The sequence below is a fragment of the Pseudopodoces humilis genome, chromosome 8 (genome assembly GCF_049639895.1).
Source record: "Pseudopodoces humilis isolate 2021_Gansu_Grassland_sample_001 chromosome 8, ASM4963989v1, whole genome shotgun sequence".
In the NCBI taxonomy this organism is placed as follows: Eukaryota; Metazoa; Chordata; class Aves; order Passeriformes; family Paridae; genus Pseudopodoces; species Pseudopodoces humilis.
The window spans coordinates 22,194,369-22,218,186 of NC_142207.1; the positions used below are offsets into that span (position 1 = coordinate 22,194,369).

The following is a 23,818-nucleotide window of genomic DNA, read 5'->3' on the forward strand; positions in this document are numbered from 1 at the left end:
TCCTGCAGATATCCCTACAGTAAGCAGGGCATTTCCCCGTTTCCTCCTCTCTCCTGCCAGGCACCTCGTGCGCCCTGTGTGCCGTCCCCTGCGGATCTCGGCCCACAGCGCTCCCTCAGCGGGGCCCCCGCGCTCGGCCCCGGCCCGGGCTGCGGGGGCGGGGCGGGGGCGGGCCCACTGGGGGGGGGCGGGGCCGCCCCGCGCGCCCGTCGCGGCTGCGCCGGCGCCGCCACCCCCACAGCGGGCGGCGGTTCGTGCGCGGGGCCGGCGGCCGGCGTGGGACCGACGAGGGCGGGAAGGCGCTGTCGCTGAACGCCGGCACGGTGATATCTTCTCTTTCCTCGCCTCCTTACCCTTCTCCGCACCTTCCCTCTCCCCACCTTCCCTCGCTCCCGACCCTTTCTGTCCTCGCGGCGGGGAAGGCGGCGCGCGGCGCTGGCGGCGCGCGGACGGCGGAGGAGAGGAAGGGGGTGGGGGATGGGCGTCGGGCCCAGAGAAGAAAAGCGGTAACGGCCGCAGCGCGCGCGCCGCCCCGAGGCCGCCTTGCCGCCACGTGACCCCCCCCGCGCCCGCCCCCTACTCTCCCGCCCGGCTCCATATTGGCGCTGCGCTGGCCGAGCCCGGGCACAAAATGGAGGTAACTGCGCGCGGGGCGCGGGGCTCGCCGCCATCGGCCAAGGTGGGGGCGGAGGCGAGGCGGTTCCTGCCGCGCCGCGCGGAGCTGGAGCAACTTGAGTTCCGCCCGAGCCTGCTGGCGGGAAAGCGCGGCGGGAAAGGGGTGGTTGGCGGCAACACGTCATGGAGCCCCTTGCAGTTCCCGCAGCCGCCGCCTCCTTGTAGCGTTCCTGCCGCGCTCCAGACTTGCTTTCCCCTGCGACACGCCGCGTTATTCTGCAATGGCGGCGCGGCAGGAAGAGAGAGGGAGCGGGAGAGGCGGCGCTTCCGCCGCGCGGCCCCGCGGGCAGCGGCCGCCATTTCGCAGCGCTCCGGCGCGTGGGTGAGAGGGGCCCAGCCCTCGGCCTGGGGCAGCGCTGTGGTCAGCAGAGCCCTTCGCAGCAGTCCTGGGGACACCAAAACACCTGGGCGCGTATTCAGGCAGGAGTAGGGCAAGGCGAGCCCTACACGTGCGTGTGTCATTGTTCTGCCCTCCCAGTGTTCCTTTCTCCGATTTCCCCCCTCCCCCACCAGCGTAAGCTACCCGAAGTAGTGCGGCAGGGGTATTCTTGAACACACTTAGTTTTCTCGGAACACTTCTAAAAGCATTAAAATCATTTAGTGCAGTACGCTGTATCTGGCTCCTTCACTTTGTAGCACCTCCCTGATACCTCTCACCTTTGCCCAGAGGGTGTCAAAGCGTGTCAGGAACCTTTCGTGCCCGGGGAGTTGGGGGAAGGAATACAGAGTTGTTTTCCTTTTCTCCTCTCCCACAATTACATATGCAAAAGACTCAGGACATTCGGTGGCATTCTGCCATGATCCTGGTGAGCAGCACGAAGCAGTCTGCCCAAATCTAGAGAAATCATCCTCTCCCTTCTTGGAGGGAAGTAGTCATGATATCCTACTCTTGCTTTCCTTTCCTCAGAACCTGGGTTTTTTTTTGTTCAAGTGTTACAGAGTATGGTAAGCAAAAATAGTGCGCTTTCTTTTTTTTTTTTGTGTGTGTGTGGTATTTTGCATCTCACTTTCTTCACTGAAAGGTGAAACCTTAAAAAATCAAGATCAGAGAAACCCAACAGCTCGCACTAGTTTCTGTTCGTGCATTAAGAACAGAACAAACTGGATCTCTTAACAAAGTAGCTAAAAACAACTTTATCATGTAAGCAATTTTTTTAGCTGCTTCGGAGTTTAATAGCTTGAGAGGGGTGATGTGTTCAAAGCATTTGAACGTGGTTCAGTAAAGCTTGGAAACTTTCTTGGGGTTTTTCCCAGGCACACATTCCTGTTGGTGTTGGGAATACACTACTAACACACTTAAAACTAAGAATTAGATTTTTTCCTGCTTTGACTTTTAGATTTGCTAGAAGACCCTACTGTATGCACTTTAGGTCTAACTTCAATTGCTTACAGAAAAGACCAGTGCATTTCCATAGTATTCTCTGATTGGATGGGTGAACTTCCATCTTGGTAATATTTGGTTTATCTCTTGTTAGTTTCTTTTCTCCTGTAAGAGATGGAGCAGTATTGTGAGTAATGTGAAATGTGCTGGTGACTACTTTATCATTATAATTCAAAGATTTCCTTGGAGACTACTTTTAAGTTCTGTAGTTGAGTTGCAGCTGATACTTTCTCAATGCTAGTCTGACAAGCAATAACAAAAGTATTCTGAATGTTTTTATTCCGAGTTGAAGAGAGTATTTTGTTGGTGATAAGAGCTAACAAATTTAGTGCTGTCAGCCTTTCTGTAAGGCACAATAGGAATAGGACTGAGCAGGGTTCCACGTGAGCTGGTGTGCATTAGCAAGAAGACAACTCCCTTTTTAACCCTCAACCTTCTGAGGCCATTGGGGCAGAGACCATGCCCAGGAGCTTTATGTTGGCCATTGTGAAGCCTCGCTGGGGAAAGCACCTTCAGAAGGGGATTCATACTTTCCATTACTTTGGAAAGCTTATCCCTTTCCTCCCTAACAATTCCTGAACCTTTATTTTGCCATACAGCTAGTTTGTAAAAAGCCCTTGAAGTGTTAATGTTCTGTTTCATACCTCCCTTACATGACTTAAAAAACTAAACAGCTCAGTTCAAGTACTTAATATCCTAATACCTCTTAAGTCAAACTCATGTTTGATTTAAAGGATTTCAAGAGCAGATTTTAGCATTGTGTAGACAGGAACTGAAGATAAGTAACTTTAAAGTTACTTAATAAAACCTTTACAATTGTTAGTGCATTTAATTTTGATGCTCATGATTTCACAGTTGCATTTAATTTGAAGCCGGATTTTAACATGAAGTTATGTTTAAGAATTTCCGCTTTGAGTAACAGCATATATTGCTCATTAGTAGAGACCTGCCTGCCTTTCCATATGCAGGAACAAAATTTGGAGGAAGAAAACTTTTTAAAAAAAGCCCACAACCTAAACAAACAAACCTCTCACAGAAATACACATAATCTTGTGAATATCTATGCTTTTAAATGCTGCACAAGTATAGTTTTACTGAAGTATGTTATGTAGTTAACAGTATTGCCTTTTGGCTAGTGCAGTAAAGCTTCAAGCAATATCCAAAGTAGTAATGAATATTGGCCAGAGATACCAGTACATTAATATTAGGACTAACTGAAGGATCCTAGAAAATTTTATAGAAAAAAGGCCAGAAGGAACATAATTCTTTCTGTTGGAATGTGTAGGTATGGGTTCATTCACCGAGCTTATCTTGTAAAAGACTTCCTATTTGTAGTGGCACATACACTACATAGTGTACAGATCAGTAATCAAATAGATAATATGGGAGCAAAAGTAATGTAGATGCTTAATTCTACACACTGCTGGGGATCAGCAGTTCTTGATATTGCAAGGTAGCATCAGTAAGGGGTTCTTGGATTACTCACAGTGGAAAGTATTTTTTTAATACAGGAACATTCTCTAGTGTTCCGTACTTCTGGATACCTGACTACAGGAGGTTACATATCAGAAATAAGCAGCAATAACTAGTAAGCAGTAACTAGTAAGAAATATTGGCAAAATTAAATGTTTTGGGGGTTAAAAGTCCAGAGAAACAGAATTTATATAGTGGGTTTGGGTATCAAAGGTGCAATTTGCTTGCTGTGTATCAGTTGTATTCACATTAGTTTTGTCAGACAGCAATAGATACAGGTTTGCTACAGATTTTAGCATTAGTTTGTGAAGTGAGCTTGATAGGGATAGCAGATGTTTGTTTTGCGGCTCTTTTTAATCTTTATGTAGGCTGAGGCTTTTTATTCTACCCATTTAAATACTTTCGGGAATTTTTTTTTTTTTTTTTTTACTTTCACCCGTTTCTTCCTGTAAAGCCACACCTGTGCATTGCACCCAGAGAAGGCCCTGTGTCACAGGAACTGGGGTAAGTACTGACTTATCCAACCTGTTTTCTAGGTTTCCTAGATCTAAAAGAAAGGCTGAGTTAGAGTACCCTTCCAAAATGGCTGCTATTAAGGAAGAGAGAGAAGTGGAAGACTACAAGAGGAAAGGAAGACGATCCTCACAGGTGAGAGGATGGGTTATTTTATTAAAAATAAAGTAGTTTTAAGGGGAAAAGATGCAAAACTCCCAAGTTAACCATTTCTATCTGCTATATTAATATCCTTTTTTTTTTTCTACCTTCTTCATCCCCGTATTAGCGGAGTAACTTTAAATTGCAATTTATTACTTACAGTTTAATGGGGTGGGTTGTTAAGCATAATGGGGAAATTTTGCTTGTCTAGCTTTCTGTTCTAACAAACTGATTAAATATATGTTTCTGATTAAAGCAAGGTGTAATTATTAAATTCGTGCATCCTCAGAGTATCAGCAGGAACTTGATTACGTCCTACCTTCAAAGTCCTGTTTTTAGTGGGAATGAAGACAGGTTCCTCTTTTCTATTTTTTTTTTTTCTTTTTTTTAAGTAAAAATGGTTGCCTGATAGTCACTGCAAATGAAAGCGAGCTGTACTAAGTAAAAATAACTGTTTTCTTTTGCTTCTAGCAGAAATACCGTAGACTGAATAAGGTGCGTAGTATAGAGAAGATGTCGGGGCTGTTTTTGGGAGGATGGGAGCTAGTTACTTTTGGGGCAGGGTGTGGAAGTGGGAGGGGGGAAAGTTCTTAATACCCTTCAGAAAATAATTTTAAGATCAGCAAGAAGGGTATTTAACGTGCTTAAATAGCTTATAACAGAGGCATTTTCTCTTCGTTTATTTGGATTTGTTTGCTTTCTAACATTATTTTTTCAGGTTGATTGAATATTATAGCTTGTTCAAACCAACTTTTTTCTGGAATGATACACTACTGCAATGTGCGAGGGCCTATACACTTGAATTACAAACAAACCTTGTCCGAATTGCATGCGTCTGGTAGTGTATGATTATTTTGTATTGAAGTACAGTGTGTTAAATCCTTCTGGAAGGAATGTTGAAACTCTCACTCATTCGAACTTTGAATTAAGTGTAAATGGGGTCGATCAGCTGCATAGTAAATTAGCTCTTGTAGTACACAAAAGTAAATTGCCCTGCAGTGATCTTAAAAACTGTTGAGTTTCTAGAGAACAAGTTTCACAGGCAAAGTTGCTGAGGCCCCAGTTGCCTGTAAGCTTTCCCATTTCAGAAGACGTTCTAGGATTGTACTGCCTGAGGACAGGGTGGTCTCAGGTTCAGCCACAGCTGAGTGTAGGTTTGGTGACAAGCATTTTGTAGACATTTGCTGCTGCTCAGAGGTAGAATGCATGGGAGAGCTCCACCTAAAAACTGCCTTTAGAGAGAAATACTGCAAATCCAAAAGGCTGATTATTCAAAACCCCTGCCACAAGAAATTCTAATTGATGGCAACCTCGGGGTAGAAGCAGTATGTATCTGCAGCAGCGTTGTCTCAATAGGTGACAGGATTTCTGCAAAGATGAGCATTTTTGCAGGAATCCCGGCGGGGGGTCCTAGCTTCTTCCTCCCCTTCTTAGGCGAGAGGTACGTTGCACCGCGCCGAGTGTTGGGGGTTTCGGTAGGGCCTGGGAGCAGCGGTGTGGTTTTGCTGGCGGCAGGAGGTGAGCAGCGGGCCCGCGGGTGCCGCTGCCCGGCCTCTGCTTGGGCCTTGCGGCCCGGCCCCGCCCATGGCGCCACTGTGGCCCCGCCCGCCCGCCCCGCCCTCGGCTCCATATTGGCGGCGCGGCGGCCGCGGCTGAGCACAAAATGGAGGCGGCCCGGCCCGCGCAGCGCTGGGGTTTTAGCGGGGGGAGGCCAAAGTCGGGGTAGAAGGAAAGTTCTGCGCGTCCGCAGAGCCTTGTAATGTGTCTGGAAGCCGCTCTGACAGCTTAGGGGGAGAAACATTGTCTGCCGACTACAGGCAGGCTGGGCGGTCTTGCAGCTGCCCTCCCCACTCCTACCAGAGGAGTGCTGCAAAATGGCGTGCTCTCCTGCCGTGTCAGCTGAGCAGGAGGCAGCCTGACTCTGCTAGAGCAGGGTGGAAGTTACACTGAGGGAGAGATGTGTTCTGCAGGAATTTCTGTACAGGAAAGACTGCTGTTAGAAGTAACTGGCAACAGAAGAATTGAGAAACAGCATCTTGTGTGATAGAGGACAGCACTCTGAAAAACCCCAGTGGGAACAAACTGCATAAAAAATTCCCTAATTCTCTAAGGAAATACTACCTTCTGCTTTTGTACAGAGTTCCTATAAACTGTATGTGTCCTAGGGATAATTTTGGTCCAGTAGAAGCTTTAACAGCGGGTGTTACTCTTGCTGAATGAGAACAGCTGTTCTTGTGCACATAAAAACAATAAGCAGAAAAGAACTTCACTTTTCCTTACCTGAAAAATTCTGTGGTCATTCTTTTAAGGTAAAAGTATTTTGAGTTAGCTGGAAACCCTCATAGCCTTGAATAATATCAGAGAACTGTAAATAGTCTGTCCAGTTTTCCCTTACATAGGTTTCTGATTTTGGAGGAGTCTAAACTTGAGTTTCACATAAAAAATTTATTCCAATATGTGTAGAACAGTTTGAAACAGTGTTCCCAGCTTTAACATAACCCAACTAAACATTAACAGTAGATTTTAAAAATTGCAATTAGCAACAGATAATGCTTGACCTAAAGCAGTTTCTGTATGCAGTAGGAATGTAATCTTCTAAAATTAAAAGTTTCAATATAGTGAGAAGGGTGATTTGTTTTCTTTAATACCTTTATAGTCTGGACCGCTTGGAAGGCACTAGAAGCTTAACTTTGTTGTCCTGGGACCATTTTGACTGTTAATAATTTATATGATGATCCTGAGGTAACAAAACCTTAAATAGAAGGCTGTTAACAAGAGTGGTGGGGTTCTTTCTAAGAAAACTCAGCAGGTGTAAGGGCAGGGATTTACTTCCTAGACAGCTTTTCATAATCTTAGTAACTGTTTGCTGTAGTACAGTCTTGAGTATTACAAACCAATGGTTTGCTAAAGCACTATATAATACAAAAAGTCTCACTGAAAGGGGCTTAAGCCTTCCTGGCCAACCCTAGCAGCATGGCAAAAGTTCAGGCACTTCAGATTTGAAGCAAGATGTCTACAGGTAGAAGTCTGTGGCTGTTCTTATGTAGTTCACCTCAGGATAATACTGCGTCTAGTCTGGTTTAGTGCACTGCAGTAGAAACAGTGAAACCTGTTGAACATTGGTGCTGCAGAACTGAAGTCATACACAGCATAGCTGGCCAGCACCTTGTGCAGTGTTTTACGTGCACAAAAGTACCCACTTGCTAAATGAGATTTTAATCTGGTTGCTTTTTGTAAGACTTCTCTGACAATGGCAGTTGTGAAAAAATTTTTTGTGAACTCCTCATCAAATATATGTGGAAATTGACTATCTGCTAAAAAAGAGCAGCACTGGAACAGAGCAGAAACAAAGTTGTACTCTTAAGCCCATTTCAGTCACATGATAAAAAACTGGGATCTGAAAATTTGCATCTTTTAAAATGTAGCTGGTCATATACAGACAGTGTTACCAAAAACTATTAAACTTGTTGGTTCTTCGATGCTTGCTAAGTTACCAATCTCATTCCAGTAGTTGTACCCCACTACTGGTCATTGGTGACTTGTTACTCATGGCATTTTTTTGTCTGTAAGATGTAGGTCCATGTTGTCTGACATTTAAGAGGTATTTCCCATAAAACTAAAATCCACGTATATATTTGCCCTTTCTTGCTTGCATGTACTCCAATAATAAAATTATCAAAGTACAGAATTTATCATTTCAAGGAGTTTAGTACTGATTAACAAAAATGCATAAAAGTAACCTTTCAAAAATGGACATCCCCAAAGAGAAGACACTCAGCCCAAGCAGCAACCTTTTTTTCTTGTATACTGCGTCCTTAAATTTTTTGTAGTTCTGCATATTTGTGCTTCGTAAAGTGTTAGAACTTCCCTTTATCTAGCCGTGCTTCATCCCCTGTTGTGCGATCTGCAGCTCAAAGATAGGCACAGAATGAATGCATTTCTGGGTGGTGGGGAGCAGCTGAGTTATCTAGTATATTGAAATCCCTTTACTGTTTGCATTTAATGCTCTTTAAGTTGTTAGTATTTTAATTAAAATCACACTTCATTAAGTGTTTACAATTCTGCTGTCTAAACCCATTAGAAGTCATTGTTTTTATGTAAATGTATTTCACGTATTTGTAGTTATAATGTGCACAAATAATTTCTAGTAATTCAGTAAAATTTTAATTCTGTGATTTGTATTCAAAATCTGTTTCTGATTTTTTGATTTTGTAGGGCCATGAGCCAAAGGAGCCAGAGCAGTTGAGAAAGCTGTTCATTGGAGGTCTGAGCTTTGAAACAACAGATGATAGCTTGAGAGAGCACTTTGAGAAATGGGGCACACTCACAGACTGTGTGGTAAAGTCTCTATTATTTGTTTGTGCTTTTGAAAGGGTTAGGTATTTAAAGTATCACAGAAATGCAAAGTGCCTCCTTGTGTGTTTGCAGGTGATGAGAGACCCACAAACAAAACGTTCCAGAGGCTTTGGCTTTGTGACTTACTCCTGTGTGGAGGAGGTGGATGCTGCCATGAGCGCTCGACCACATAAGGTTGATGGACGCGTGGTTGAACCAAAGAGAGCAGTTTCAAGGGAGGTGAGTTTGTGTTCCAGTTAACCACATATTTTAATCTTTACCTACTACTTTAAGCACTGATTGTCATTTTTGACATTGCAGGATTCTGTAAAGCCTGGGGCACACCTCACAGTAAAGAAAATATTTGTTGGTGGAATTAAAGAAGATACAGAAGAATATAATTTAAGGGAGTACTTTGAAAAATATGGCAAGATTGAAACCATAGAGGTCATGGAAGACAGGCAGAGTGGAAAGAAGAGAGGCTTCGCTTTTGTAACTTTTGATGATCATGATACAGTTGATAAAATTGTTGGTATGTAAGCTCTTCAGTGAGAAATGACTTATGGGATAAAAGTGTTAAGATCTCAGAAGAGCATCTCAGAATGAGATGATTGCATAATCAACTACTTTATTATTGTAAAGGATGGGGTTGGTTTAATGTTACTTTTCAAAGTGTGCCACATGCCTTACAGTAACTTTCTATGAAAGTTCATAGCATATTGCAGAGATGTGATTTTTTAACTTTCCTTTTTCACTGTTTCCTGTAGTTCAGAAATACCATACTATAAATGGACACAACTGTGAAGTGAAAAAAGCACTCTCAAAACAAGAGATGCAGACTGCTAGCTCTCAGAGAGGTGAGTTGTAGTTGAGCATAGCTATTTTGTGTGACAGGTTTTCAATTAATGTAATTCAAGTGAAATATTTTGTAGGTCGTGGGGGTGGCTCAGGCAACTTCATGGGCCGTGGAAACTTCGGAGGCGGTGGAGGGAATTTTGGCCGAGGAGGAAACTTTGGTGGCAGAGGTAAATGATTGGAATATTAGTATAGAATGTGATTTACATTTTGGTTTGGTGTTGGGTTTTTTTTTTTTTTCCAATTTCCTGTGTTAGTTGGCTTAAACATTTAATATGTTTGTTCAGGAAAACATTCTCATCTGTTTTGTGTTCTAGGAGGCTATGGGGGTGGTGGTGGCGGTGGTGGGAGCAGAGGAAGCTTTGGGGGTGGTGACGGATACAATGGATTTGGTGATGGTAAGTGTATTGTTCACTCCCTTTTCCCCCAATGTTAGAACCAGCTGTAAGTCTTGCCTTCACCTTGGAAGTGAAATCTGTTTTGGTGATAACGTGGTAATAGCAATAATGAAAATGAAATTCTACATTGTAGAGCTGTGAAGAGTTAACTTTTTTTTTGTTGTCCCCATAAAATGATGGGTGGAAAAAAATACTCATCTGTATTTACCCTTAAAAAATCTCACATCACAAGGTCATGAGGGAGCTGTTTATTATTGAGAACTAAATGAAAATTCTGATGTCAGTTGAGATGACTAAAACTGAGTAAAGCAATGAACAACTGTTTTCAGTCAACTCTTTAGACTTTTTCTTGCGGTTCAGTAGTATCTTTCTCACAATGCAGTTAGGATAAGTATCCAGAATGCATGGAAGAGAAATGCAGGAATTACCAAAAGGCTAAAAACTGCAATTACCAGAAAGCAAGAAGGGATGAGGGAAGTAGCATGTAATTAATTACTTAGGTCTTGATTTTATAAGCATGGGGATTTTTATCAAATAAATGGTTTAGATAAATTATGCAACCACAATGAATATAATACAGGGAAAACACTGTGGGTGGGGCATTTTATTGTGCAGATGTGTTGGTTTGGGCTTTCTGGTTAAATGGATCTTACCAGTATTTTAGGTTTGGTGTATTAAGTTTGACTCTTCTTTTATTCAAAGGTGGTAACTATGGAGGTGGTCCTGGCTATGGCAGCAGAGGAGGTTATGGTGGTGGTGGAGGACCAGGATATGGAAACCCAGGTGGTGGATACGGAGGTGGAGGAGGAGGATATGATGGCTACAATGAAGGAGGAAATTTTGGTGGTGGTAAGATCCTAGCTTTAATTCTACATCTATGGTTCTTAGGCTTCATTTCACAATGCTTGAAATGTAGTAGTTCATAAAATTAGTTGCATGTCTAGGTTTTAATATAGAATGCTTATGTTGCATTAGGAAAGTTCTTTTTCATGTGGATCAGCTTTGATAAACTACAATGTTGTTTTGCCAGGGCTATATTCTTCAAAAAGCTTTGGCTATAAATCTATACATGAAGGAAGAATACAGCTTTTTTAATGGTTTTGACCATTTCCAGGATGTTATTGTTGGATACCAGTTCACAACATGTGGATCACATCCTCCTTTGTGAGGACTACAAATCCAGATTTTCATAAGCTTTTTTTATTGGTTTCCTCAAATTTGGGGAGTTAAGCTGCAAAAACTGCTGTGTATTTTACTATACTTCCTGATCTGTGTATGCAGCATGCCCATTACATTTCTACAACTTTTTTTTAACAAATAAATTGTAATTTACATTATTGTCATACATACAAGTTGTGCAGTAAAAGAATAATGGTGAAACTCATGGTTTTCTGATTTTGGGGGCCTTAATTTGGCCTATTGAAAAATAACATCAAATTTGCTTTGATAAGCTACTCAAACGTACTTACAATGTGATGTGTTTCATTTTCAATAAAATACCGATTTCTAATCATAAAAATACCAAGGGTCTTCTGTTACTTCTGCATTTTGCATGGAGGTAGCATCAAAATAAATGAACTTCATTTTGAATTGTTCTAAACTACTACAATTTATTTTTACATTGGATATTGGAATTTGGCAGGTTTTGTGTCCTAAGTGTTGAACAAACACGGCTTTATAAATTTGTTTCAGGTAATTATGGTGGAAGTGGAAACTACAATGATTTTGGCAATTACAGTGGACAACAGCAGTCTAACTATGGTCCCATGAAAGGTGGTGGCAGCTTTGGTGGCAGAAGTTCAGGCAGTCCCTATGGTGGTAAGTATGATTTTATACAGAAAACATTTTTGAGTTTAAATCCCTTGTTGCTCATGTATTTCAGCATACACACTGTTTTTTTAGGTGGCTATGGATCTGGAAGTGGAAGTGGGGGCTATGGTGGTAGAAGATTCTAAAAATGCTACTAGAAAAAGGGTAGGTGTAATGTATATTTATAATGATGATTAATAATGTACAACTGTTCACTGAGAGTAATAATTTTCTTATCCTGTATTCAACAGGCTACAGTTCTTAGCAGGAGAGAGAGCGAGGAGTTGTCAGGAAAGCTGCAGGTTACTTTGAGACAGTCGTCCCAAATGAATTAGAGGAACTGTAAAATCTGCCACAGAAGGAACGATGATCCATAGTCAGAAAAGTTACTGCAGCTTAAACAGGAAACCCTTCTTGATCAGGACTGTCATAGCCACAGTTTGCAAAAAGTGCAGCTATTGATTCATGCAATGTAGTGTCGATTAGATGTACATTCCTGAGGTCTTTCTCTGTTGTAGCTTTGTCTTTCTTTTTTCTTTTTATTTTCCCATTACATCAGGTATATTGCCCTGTAAATTGTGGTAGTGGTACCAGGAATAAACAAATCAATGAATTTTTAACTTTCCAATATTTGTGTAGTTCAGTTTTTCCACATTTAGTGCAGAGAACTCTATAACAGAAATGAAATGTAGTTTAGGGTGTTTCCTTGTTAGTTAATAGAGAAGATAAATGCATTTTTCAATTACTATTTTGTATTAATTTAAAGTTAACAATAGAAACACCTATTGATTTGCAGTCTTAAGGGGTCTAGTCTCAGTGTATATACGTAACTGTCATTGACATGAGTTTCATAGGCATACAGAGGGAAAACATCTGTATGTTGCATTATAGTTTGTTTAGATGTATAACTAGGATTGAGTTACTCAAATTAGTGTTTGTGAATCATAGAACTAAGCTTTATCTTAATGAAAACTTTAAATTACTTTTTGGTTTGTGCATATTTTTTTAATTTGTAGTTCTGTATTAGTAGTAGCGCTTCAAGAAAAGGCATGATAAATATTTTAACAAGACCAACTTTAGACACATGAAAGCTGTCTCCCGTCTCATTTGAGATGCATAAGGGATAACTGAAGTTGTTTAAGTCTTGGATGGAGAGAAAAAGAAATTTGCTTTTTACCTTTATATTTATTGTAATTCCCGAGAAGTTAAGGTGGGGGGAATCAAGTGCCTGTTTCCTTGGGATATACAATGATTCTGTTTCAATAAAACTATACTTGGGGGAGGGTGGCTTGGAATTTTCATCCCCTTTGTCCCCATTTCCTTTTCCCTCGCACCAGACTGCACTGTTTCAATTAAATGAGGCTTCATAGTGAGAGTAATAGGTATGTTACTCAGTAATTTAATGGCTATATACTCTCTTGCATGCACCCTAGGCAATTTTCTGGACACATACTTCTGACTGGGAGCCAAGGGTAGCACAGGTGTAATCACTGACAGTCCCAGGTAATGCGTTCCAAAAGCCCATTCCCCATGGGTTCTTAAATAGAGTTCTTGAGCTGTTTCCCTGGCAGATGTCTGTGCTCAGCTGAGAGCTCAAAGATAAAACATGATCTAGTTGTATTTTACCGACTAGAAGGACTCCCACAACATAGAGGGGTACGGTCCCAAGTTCCCACAGGTAGAATGATAGTGTGCTACAACTGGATTTGGTGCAGTGGAGTAGAAAATACGACCAGTTCATGTGGCTAGCAATTGTACTTCATTCTCACTTCTGACCTCCAAATTAAGGCACTGCAGTCTGTCCTGTCCTCATCTGTTGTGAATTCTCTTGACTATTGCCAGGCCAGTGCTTGCTGTAAATTCACTCAGAAGAGTAGGGACCCAGTCAATAAAAGAAATACTCAGACACTTGGCAATATGTATTGGAATTACTCACACCTGTTTCACTTCTGGGTCAATGTGCAGAATAAGGTAAATGCAATTCCAGTGTAGGAATGAATCTGCAAAGATGTATGAAATGGCTTAAGGCATAATCAGTCATATTAATAATGAATTATAATTTTTAAGAAGTGGTAGAAAAATAAGTGTGTTGTTTGAAAAAAATTAAACATATGTTATTTAAATGCTGTTATTGGAGTGTATTTAGACTGCAGTACGCTAAAACAAGGAACCAGTGTCAAGATGGTAGCCTCCAAAATGGATTTCAAAGTCTGCTTATTGTGTGTGGAGTTCTGAAAGATCTCAAAAGTTAAAGCAAGAATTGGTGGTTTAGTGAACGCTTCTGTTGTTGTACGTGTTCATTTGGGCTTGGGGTGGGGGGGAGGCTGTACTTCAATAAAGGCATTTTTTAAACAACCCATTTGGAGTTTGAAAACATGGGAAACTAAACCACAACTCACTAGGGAGTGAGACACCTAACTACTGACATGTTTTGTACGTTACTACGCTAGAAGATGTGTAGACTTGCATCTGGGGCCTGCATCTGATTGCAGGGACAACTGGAGAATGGGGTTGATGTCCCTTCTGATAATTGATCTGGTATTTCTAAATTTTTTTAGAATGTATTGACAGTGTTCTTTTTAACAGGGCCTCTTGTAGCTGTACTGTGACTACAATGTTAACTTTGAAAAATAGTGTCATAATAAACTTTATGAACAAGATCTGTATGCAACCTTTTAAGAGATGGATGTAAGTGACCGCTTTGTAGGTGGGTGGGGTAGCTTAGCTGTTGTATGTGACGTGGAAAAGTGTAAGCCATGAGGACAGTGATCCGCCAGCTTTACAGAACCTAGGATGTACTTCTTTGATCCATACATTGCTAAGGAGACTCGTAAGACAGGACTTCAGCAGCCTATTGAGTATGGAGAAGTCAGCCTAATTAAAGAATGACAAGGCAGCAGGAGCAACAGCTTCAACTTCCAGAAAAGTGAAGGAATAAGATACTGTGCTGATAGTGAGCAGCTTTCCCAAGGCTAGTTAAATCTGCTTATCACAGCTGAAATATCGAAGAAAGTCTAGCAAGAGTTCTTCACCTTTTGGAACCTCCCTGAGTGATAGCTACTTGAGTTGACTCAAAATCAATAGGTCTAGCATTTAGACCTGAAAGGAAGGGCAATGAGCATAGGTAAGGTTTGCCTTTAAAATTTTTCATGAATTATAAAGAGTGGTGGGAGGTTTTTAAACAAGGTAAGAGTAATTTCTTTAATTTTCAGGTTGAATTGAGAAGCTGCTGCTTGACAAAATGGGGAATGTCTTGCACATCCTCTTCAAATGAAGGTTTCTGACTGGGTAAGATTTGTAGTGTATAGTAAAATGTGTTTAACCCTTACTTCCTTCTAGGCTTTCCTTTGACAGCCTTTAAATATCAAGGGAAGCCATAAGCACTAAGCAGCAAATACTCCAGCATATGTCATCCAGTGTTTGCTGTTCTGGATGAGGGCTGCTTGCTGGCAGAATTCCTTTTGGAGAATCTTCTGTTCCTGGCAGATACAAAATTGCTTCGTGTCCGAGATCAAGGAGACAAGTTGATGTTTTGAAATAATGTGCTTTGGTTACTGGGGAGTGCTGGGGTGGGGAGTGTGGGGAAATTGTGTCCCTTGTCATGGAAGGAGGTGCCCCAGAGAAGCCCAGAAAGGCAGTGACACTTGAAGCGGTTCTTCGGTTCTCAGCAGTGTGTGATCTGCTGCTGCTGCTGCACCTGTTCTGGGAGGGAGCTTGGTATCGTTGAAAGCTGGGATTTCCTTCCTACTAGGGGTAGTGGATCCTGGTTTACCAGGTGATGTTGTATTTACCTGTACAAATTAAAGAGCTCCCTTCCAGATTCTGGGTGCTTTCAGGCAGGATAGTTGAGGCTAATACTGTTGCATGATACCCAGCTGAAATCACAATGGCATTTATACAGGCAAATTGAATGGCAATAAAAACTTCTCATAGAATCTTGATTTTATGCAGAGTGGAACATGTATTATGTCTTAGAACATGTTTCCTTTTCTGCATATTTGATTGTCACAGGTCCTTTTATAAAGTATTTCAGCATCTATTAAACTTTGCAATACATTTCTGAGCCTGTGCATTCTTAGGAAGTCAATTTCTATTTTAGTGTTGGATATACTTCAGTTGCTCTGAAAGTAGTCAAATGGAACCTGCCTAATCAGAGGCAGAGGTATGTTCACAAACTGTTTCAAGTACCTAAACTTCTTACCTGCTGTCTGTAGACTCACAAAGTAATTTCTGACTTTGTAATACACAGTTAAATGTGATTTGGAAGTAACATACAGTGATGTTCATAAAATCAGAAGCTACTTAATTTAAAATCTCCTGATGACTGCATATATTTTTTAAAGAAACATTGAGACAAGTTTGTGCTTAGCCAGGGTTGAGCCTAAATCTGAAACTGCAGCAGTACAGTCACGTTGCCTTAGTGTAATGTGCCAGCTTGTTGCTGAGGTGACAAGCTTGCTTTCTTGGACCTAAAAGTGGGAAACGTGTGCTTTTTCTCTTTCAGAGGTCCCACAAGCATTTGCACAACAGGTAATGAGGAACAGCATTGCCCCTCAGGTGCAGGCAAATGCTCTTGCATTTGCAGTGGTCTTTGGGATTTTTTTTTAACAGTAAAATTTACATCAAATTTAAAATTAATTAAAATTTAAATACCTTTCCTTAGAGGGTTCCACATTGCTGCAGACTTGTTCTGTGCTCTGGATGGGTCTTTTTAAACCAGATACAGAAATAGATACTGTTTGAATTATTTTCACAGTTTGATTTATAACACACTTGTTAAGACTAATGTGCTTAAATTCAGTTATTTATAGCAAAATTCATTTAGAAATAACTTTGACCAAAAAGAACACATTCCTAAGGGAGGGCTTGGTCAATTGTATCTCCATCCAAGGGGCACTTTAAGGAGTTAGGAGCAGTTTCATGGCCATGTTTTTGTTTACTGGCTTCTGTTGAAAATAGCAGCTTTAAATAGAGATGGAGATTAAAGATGCAAAGCTAGCAAAGTATTGGTCCCTAAGATGCAGTTGTACAGAAATTTACTTGATAACAAAAATTATACTTCCAGGTAGACAAGGGGGTTTCCCCAAAAGCAACCCAGATTGCTGGAGGTAACTATGCTTTTACAGAAAACGGAAATTAAACACAGCATCTTAACTTCAATATCCTTTAAATACTTAAGGTTCCTCATCTTACCAAGCATTGATTGTGTGATGTACTGATGTGCTGTCTTTGGTTCCTGTGTTTAAGACATTAATGTGTTTTCATGTACTGTCTATACTGAGGTGGAATATTCACAAATCAGGGTGTGGTCTCTGACAAGTGTGTGTATCTTAAATTGTGTGGAGCATGTAAGATCTTGAGTATCACTGAAATTCACATATCTGATGGATGATTCTTTTTCTGCTGTGGGTGCTACAGGTTGACATCTCTCTTTATTAGCTTTTTCCTGAACTAAAGTAATCCAAGTATCTGCACAGAAGAAAAAATGGCCATGTAGAAGATAATATCGCAAGATTGGAAACAGAATAAAATGGTAAAACTGGCAAAGACTTCAGGAGCAATGGTGCTAGTGTGCTGACACATCTTGAAACTTGTGATTAAACAAGTTAAAATAGCATGGAAATTTAAAATTTCAGTATAGTCCATAATGGATTGAAATTTGTTAAAATACTTCAATTTTGTATCAGAATAAAGTGTATATTGTCAAATGACTTACAATCTAAAATGCATTGGCATCACCTTTTTTTAATGCTGTGAAGAACACAAAGTCGTCTAGAATTATTGCAACACATTTTCTTACAGGATCATCTTTGCAACTTTGGACTGCAAGCCAAAAACCCTTGGTTCAGGCCAGCTTTTCAGCTTTATTTTTAATAGTTTTAAAAAGGAATGTTTTGATCAAGAAACAAATGGTCTCCATGTGGCAGCTTGTCAGTGTATGAGGTCAGTGTTGTGATACTTTCAACTTGGCAGTGCCACTAGTTACTCAGGTTTGGGAACATTCTCTGTATCTCAGTAATAATAATAAAAATAAAATGAAGGTTATAGTTTGCAATCTGATGTTTCTATATATATGAGTAATGTGGATTTTTTTTTTCCTTAATGATACTGGGTTCAATGCAAAGCAGCATGCACTGTGTTGGTGATGTGAAAAACACTGGTTTAAACTGCAAGTTATCACTGACCAAGTTTCTTTAGACTGATTCTTCACAGGATGAAATTCAAACAAGGCTGCTGGATTAACTGCAGCTTTTTTGCCATTGCTCTTTTCTTTTGGTAAAGGAAGAAGTATCTTTGTATTATGTTTTAGACAAATGGATGGTGCAAATACAGCAGTCCCTGCAAAGGCTGTAAGGATTTGGTTTGCCCTTGGCTTTCACATTAGTGAACAAATTAAGGAACAAATGGAAATGCAGGGCAGGATTTTACTGAGATGTCTGTTTTATAGCAAATTTGTAATTAAAAGTATTTATATTGCAGCTGTAGAGAGAATTTTCTCTGACATTTGAGACAATTTGAGAGTAGTAGTTAATGGTAGAAATGGTAGTTAAAGGGGAACCCAGGAGCTTTTTAGGTTCTCTGTGCTTTGCCCTGGCTGTGTTTAAGAGGTACTGTGTATCAGTGTTGAAAGACTGACTGGGGCCATGGCATGGTGTGCTTCTTCCTTGATGCCTGTGCTCTAAAAATCCCATCTTCCAATATGGATTAGTCCTCCTGCTTTCAGTGGAAGCAGTGTCTTGCATTCCCCCAGTGCCTGCCCATGATATAGACCATCAGTGGCAAGAAAAAAGTCACTTTAGTTCAAGTATGCCTTTTAGAACTTTCACATGGATGAAGATAGTTTTAATGTTCAGATCAACATGTCTTACAAATCGGGCATTTTCTGTATTGAAAAAATCCGAAGTGATAAAGTGCAATGAACTCCACTGAGTAGTAACCAAAACAATGCTATTTTTTTGCCCATTTTTTATTCTTTTATAAATCAGAATTTAAACTCCACAAAGCTTTTCAATTCACTGAGCAGAGATTGCAAACAGGGCAAGTGGCTGGCTGCTAATATACAGATTTCCATAAGCACCAAAGTAACAGCAGGGATGCATGATGCTCGACGATTGACGTCAGGCACAGTAGTGTATTTCTAGGAGAATTGCTCAAAAGCCTACAGAAATTTTAGCTAGAAAAAGGCATAATGCTGACAATGCTTTAACATGTAAGATTTTAAATGCCTTTGGTGAAAAGATCTCATGAATTTACATAGTGTTCAAGGAGGAAAACAAAAATGTGAGCTTAGCATAGACTTGAAATTTGGTGTTACATGGTCTTTCCAAAGGTTATTAAAAGAAGCTGAGTGAAGTGTTAGTGATGCTGACACTGCTGTGCAATTAATTATCATGCTACAGGAAGACTTAGCCTTGGAAAACTAGCAAGGATTTATCTTCTTTAGGGAAATAAATGCCTGTGAAGTAGAGTTTAAAAAGTTTAATGAGCTGATAAAGCAAAATCAAACACTGAGTGTCAACTTTTTTACTAAATTAATATATTAAATATAAAGCAAATATAAATGTGTAAGAAAAATGGAGAGCACTATTGCTTGCATATTTGTAAAAAATATCAGAAGCAATCCTGGTTGTCTTGCAAGAAATTATATTTAGAAGGCTAAAATCATTTATATATATATATAAAATCTATGAATATAACAATAGATAGGAACAGTATATAAATATGGCATATTTAAATATTTACATATATATGGAAACTAGTCAAAGTTGTGCTATAAGAATGTCTGTTTTAAAGTCAGATTAAAAATTTTGTATACGTCCATCTGCATTATGCGATTAATTTTCAACTTGCATCTTCCATAAACTAATTAACAACTTTAAAATTATCATTGCATAGACTTACTTGACAAATGTTAATTAATTCTGCATTCCACCTCACAGTAAAAACGATCATGATAATGATACAAAAATAGTAACTCAGAGAACGGGAGCCAGCTGTACTGCCCTTCAAAGTTTAGTCCCTGATTTCCTGCTCTTAGGAACAAGAAAGACATTGCCATCTCCAGTTTGCTGCAGTGAATATTCACTAGGAGAGTAAGGCTTTCCATCTTCATCACGTAGCATGCTGAAGACCTCGAGGTACAAGGTAGTGAATTGCTTTTTCATTTGATTAAGGCTCCTGTCATGTTCTCCTTTTTCCTTAAGCAATTTCTCTTTTTCATCTTTTAGGTTACTCAAATCATGCTCCAGTTCTACTATATTTTCCAGTTTTCTTTTACGGCAATTTTGAGCAGCCACTTTGTTCTTGCCTCTCCTGCGTATATCTCGAATAAGTGTGAGCTGGGCTTCATTGAACTGCTCCTTAGACATCATTTCGCTGAAGTCCGCAACAGGGAGGTTGATGATTTTTTCAACAGGAAAAGGGATCTGCAGAGCTCTTGCTCTTTGCTCATCTCTTGTGAGATGAGCTTCAAGGCGGCCTGGAGGTTTATCTTTTGTGAAGGCAGCTTTGGGTTGGCCAGGAGCAGGAGGGGGTTCTTTCTTTGGTGTGGCTGTACATGGCAAACCTGGTGTTTGAGTGCTTGGCCCTAAGGAAGAATACACTTGATCCTGGAGGTGCAAAGAGTACACGCCAGCACTGCCCTGCAGCATTCTTCCAGAAGCACTATCTGTGTCTTCCATTTCAGAATCGCTGCAACCCAAAGTCTTATCTGCATAAGCAGATGATTCCACAGAGTGTTCCGGCGATGCTACGCTGGAACTGGCATTCAGTGAAATACCGGAGTCAGAATCGTTACATTCTGCTCTGGTCCCTGAGTGGCTGCCATTAAAAGCTTTACACAGTGCAAAGTCAGAAAGATCAATAGGTTCACTTAGAATCTCTGCCAGGGATTGACTGATAGCGTTCGTTGCTGCTGCATCACCGTTCACCTTTGTATCAATAAATGTGGTGTAGAAATCCTCACAGAAATCGGGGTTTGAAGGGGATGTGTCATTTAAAGAGTTCACATTCAGCTGGCTGGTGTCTTCTGGTGGCAAAATGCCCGAGAAGGGGCCCTCCATACCATCCAGGAAATCTGGACTGCAGTTAACCTCTTTTTTCAGCATGGGTAATGAGCTGCAGTAATTGTAGCCGTTGTGCATCTCTGCTGCCTTGGTTTCAGGGCTCGTGATTGTGCTCACCTCAGCCAGGTTATCGTTTTCGATGTTCAGGCACTAGATGTGGAATGCAAGGGAGAAGCTGAGTGACACATCTCAATAAAACCCTTTTCTACAACCCAAAAACATTAAATAGCAATCAACATGGACATACAGAGGTTTTATAACACTGTTACAGTCTTGACTACAGCACCCTTGCGCTATGAAGAGGCAGTCGAGGAAGATGACAGATAGCAAATCAAGAGCAAAGAACAACTTGTTCTGGACAAAGCTGTTTAAGAGAGCAGAGCCTCTCAGGCTCAGAGCAAGATGCTCAAGACACCCATTCCAGTGTGTTATGGAAACTGCATGAAGCCCTCCTGTTCTGGTAATTGCTAGTGGGGATCCTGGAGCTGCCAGGTCTGAACTCATGAGCACCACTGCTAGGAATGGCATGAGTACAGAAACGTAAAATTCCTGAATGAGACTTAAAGAACATGTACACCAAACAATTACTTTTAACACTATTACTTCCACATCACAGCTCCCCAAAACCAAGATTCTCATAGGATTTACTCAGTGAAGGAGCTGTTCAGCACAGAGCAACGTAATTCTTGAAGTAAGAGTGCTAACATGAAGCCTGGCAAATACATGTTAGTTCAGCTGGCTAACACCAGTGTGAGCATCAGACTGCTCCACTGATGGGCTTTCGCTGGCTACAAGAACAACTTTACAATGGGGTGGCAGTTGCCTAACTGAAGTTGAAATAAGCAGGCCTGCTGTCCCCCAGGAATTACTTAACTAGAGGTTGTTCATGGTTTAAGCTAAGATTTTCAATGTGAGAGCTCTATTTTTCCATTTCTCTAAAAATAATTTGTAAAAGGCAGTGCCCTCATTTAATTATCTTTTTTTTTCAGAAAATTATTCAATTACTATTCAGAATTACTGCAATAGATTATTTTGGTTTGGTTTCTTAATGTATTTCACCATCACTGCTGCCTCTTCACAGCCAATTGCCCTTGTTACTTATGTGGGGCCTTTAAACCTAATGTAGTAATCATGTTAGAAAACTAGAAGAATATAAAAAATATCAAAAGACGAAGGGAAAAGGGAAAGTGGCAGGAAAAATTCAGCTCCTGCAAATTTTCACTTTTAGTTTCTTGAAACATGATTCAGATTTACGGGCACTCCACCAAGAAATCATCTCTTGTATTATTAGCATAAAGCAGAGCAGCAGCATGCTGGAAAGCATGATGGCATTCTACAGTAATATATTTGAAAATAAATTTTATAGTCAAATCTAAGGAAAATTGAAATATAAACATAGGATAAAATCCCTACATATTCTCTGTATTAGAAATGTGATTTTTTATTCCTTTGAAATATCCAGTTCATGTACATTACACAAGTTGTTCTTAATGAAGATATATGAGCAGTATTCATATAAATACACATGACTCTTTTGTGTACCTAAATATATATTCTATTATCAACTTTAAAAAACCTTTTCCTTAGATAAAAGTTGAATGCAAAAGTAATCATATTCACACAATGAGACACTGCCAAAACGCACCCCCAACATTTACAACAACACTTGTGAAAACAATTCCTGTTGTAGATCCATGACTCACAAGTGTCCATTTTTAGCAGCTGAATTTTAACAACAATCAAGCTGTATCAAGTTGCACACAGAAGCAAAGAGTGACTTGCTAAACATGAGGAAGTTCTGACTGAGAAGTGTTTCATTAAGGCTTATCCATAAACAACTCCTTTCATTCTTTCTATGTGTTTTTCAAGATACTCTTTTTGAAAAAAAATAAAGCTTATATTGAGTTATAAGCACCCTACAGGTATAGAAACCAAGTCATAATTACCATCTGTTCAGATGCTATTGTACTGCCTTCTCCAAAATACTATAGTCCTGCAAAAATATCATGCTTTGTTTTTCAGGTGCTTATCATACCAACCTGTAACTCTGGAAGGGACAGTAATTCTTCCCAAACTTGTTCTATGTTCTGCATATTCTCTGCATCAGTGGGTTGTACTAGATCAGAGGATTCAGGTGGCTGAGTTTGATCAGAAGAAACAAAGGCTGGGTTGCTATTGATCTGAGCAGGACCCAGTGACTGAAATGCAGCTGAAGAAACCTGAAGAGTTTAAACAAAAAATTAAAAAGCTGAACAAAACAACTATCATTTAAAAACCCACTCAAAGAAACAGATGTGTATTTCCAAAGCAAAAACTCTAGTTTCTCCTACCATTTCTGCAGAACAAACGGGTTTCTTAAGAAAAGCTTTTTTTAAAAATATAATGGAATAATATAAATAGGCTCAAGCCTACTCACTGCTTTATGCCAGCTGGAGTTTTGAGGACAAAACTCAGATCACAAATTAGTCTTATACTGAAGACAAATCTTAGTCAAAGAAGACATGAGACTGACCCCCAGGAAGACCACACATAGAACCACTAAACTGTGCATTTTTACCTCATGCTCATCTAGAAAAGGGAATGCTTCTGCTAAGAGCTGCATGCAGTCATCAAAGGACAAGGCCTCTGCTTCTGGTTTTGAAGGCTCTGTCGTCTAAATAGAAAAGTTTTGAAAAAAAGGTTACTGCATCTTTGAGCAACAGAGTATCTTCCATTACAGCAAGACATGCAAATTCACTTTAGGCAGCCACTAGTATTATGCCTTCCTGTGAATGCAGACAGGGTTAAACACACTCAGAAGAACACTGGAGTTTACCTGTGAGAAAACAGCGGGTGGCTCAGTATCTTTTGACTGAATGCACTGAGCTGGCTGCACAGGAATGAATTCACCTGTCTCTTCGTCTAACTCCAGCTGAGCCAGCAAGGCTTCCTCCTGCTCTTTCTGGAGCTGCTCTTGTCTTTCCTTTTCAAGTTTCTTCTGCTTCTCGAGTTCATACTCCTTCTGCCGCTGACTAGAATCAAAAACCTCACGTCCTGCCCCAAGGTCTATATCTTGCCTCCAAAGGATGTCAATCAAGTTCATGTCCTGCAACAGAAATGCTTTTTTTAAGCAAGTTCCTCCACAGCAGAACTGGTTTAGAACAACAGCAAAGCTTTTAATCTCTGTGTCAAAT

The 23,818-nt window shown here is 40.4% G+C and overlaps 2 protein-coding genes across 18 annotated transcripts in view; one reads left to right on the forward strand and one right to left on the reverse strand.

Annotated features, from left to right (window-relative positions):
• On the forward strand, positions 1-22,788 carry HNRNPA3 (heterogeneous nuclear ribonucleoprotein A3). 16 transcript variants are annotated; one of them, XR_001331261.2, is made up of 14 exons: positions 226-323; positions 4,066-4,177; positions 4,655-4,678; positions 8,399-8,521; positions 8,612-8,758; positions 8,840-9,050; positions 9,286-9,375; positions 9,436-9,543; positions 9,691-9,771; positions 10,474-10,620; positions 11,464-11,589; positions 11,674-11,745; positions 14,793-14,868; positions 22,668-22,788. XR_001331261.2 is itself a non-coding variant. In XM_088058620.1 (13 exons), exons 2-12 carry the CDS (start codon positions 4,112-4,114, stop codon positions 11,724-11,726), a joined length of 1,176 nt encoding a protein of 391 aa, XP_087914746.1. In that variant the 5' UTR covers positions 1-19; positions 4,066-4,111; the 3' UTR covers positions 11,727-11,745; positions 11,832-14,240. The 16 variants fall into 16 exon arrangements, 12 of the variants coding, with proteins under 12 accessions (XP_087914746.1, XP_087914750.1, XP_014104803.1 ...); XR_001331262.2 differs by lacking the exon at positions 22,668-22,788 and adding an exon at positions 16,646-17,305; XR_001331259.2 differs by lacking the exon at positions 22,668-22,788 and adding an exon at positions 16,999-17,305.
• Positions 18,530-23,818, reverse strand: part of NFE2L2 (NFE2 like bZIP transcription factor 2) — a 23,083-nt gene continuing 17,794 nt past the window's right edge. For both annotated transcript variants that reach the window (XM_014249326.2, XM_014249327.2), the window contains exons 2-5: positions 23,461-23,730; positions 23,203-23,298; positions 22,685-22,864; positions 18,530-20,795 (exon numbers count right to left, since the gene is read on the reverse strand). In XM_014249326.2, the coding sequence (XP_014104801.2) occupies positions 19,587-20,795; positions 22,685-22,864; positions 23,203-23,298; positions 23,461-23,730 (1,755 nt within the window). In that variant the 3' untranslated portion in view covers positions 18,530-19,586. The remainder of the gene's footprint in view (positions 20,796-22,684; positions 22,865-23,202; positions 23,299-23,460; positions 23,731-23,818) is intronic.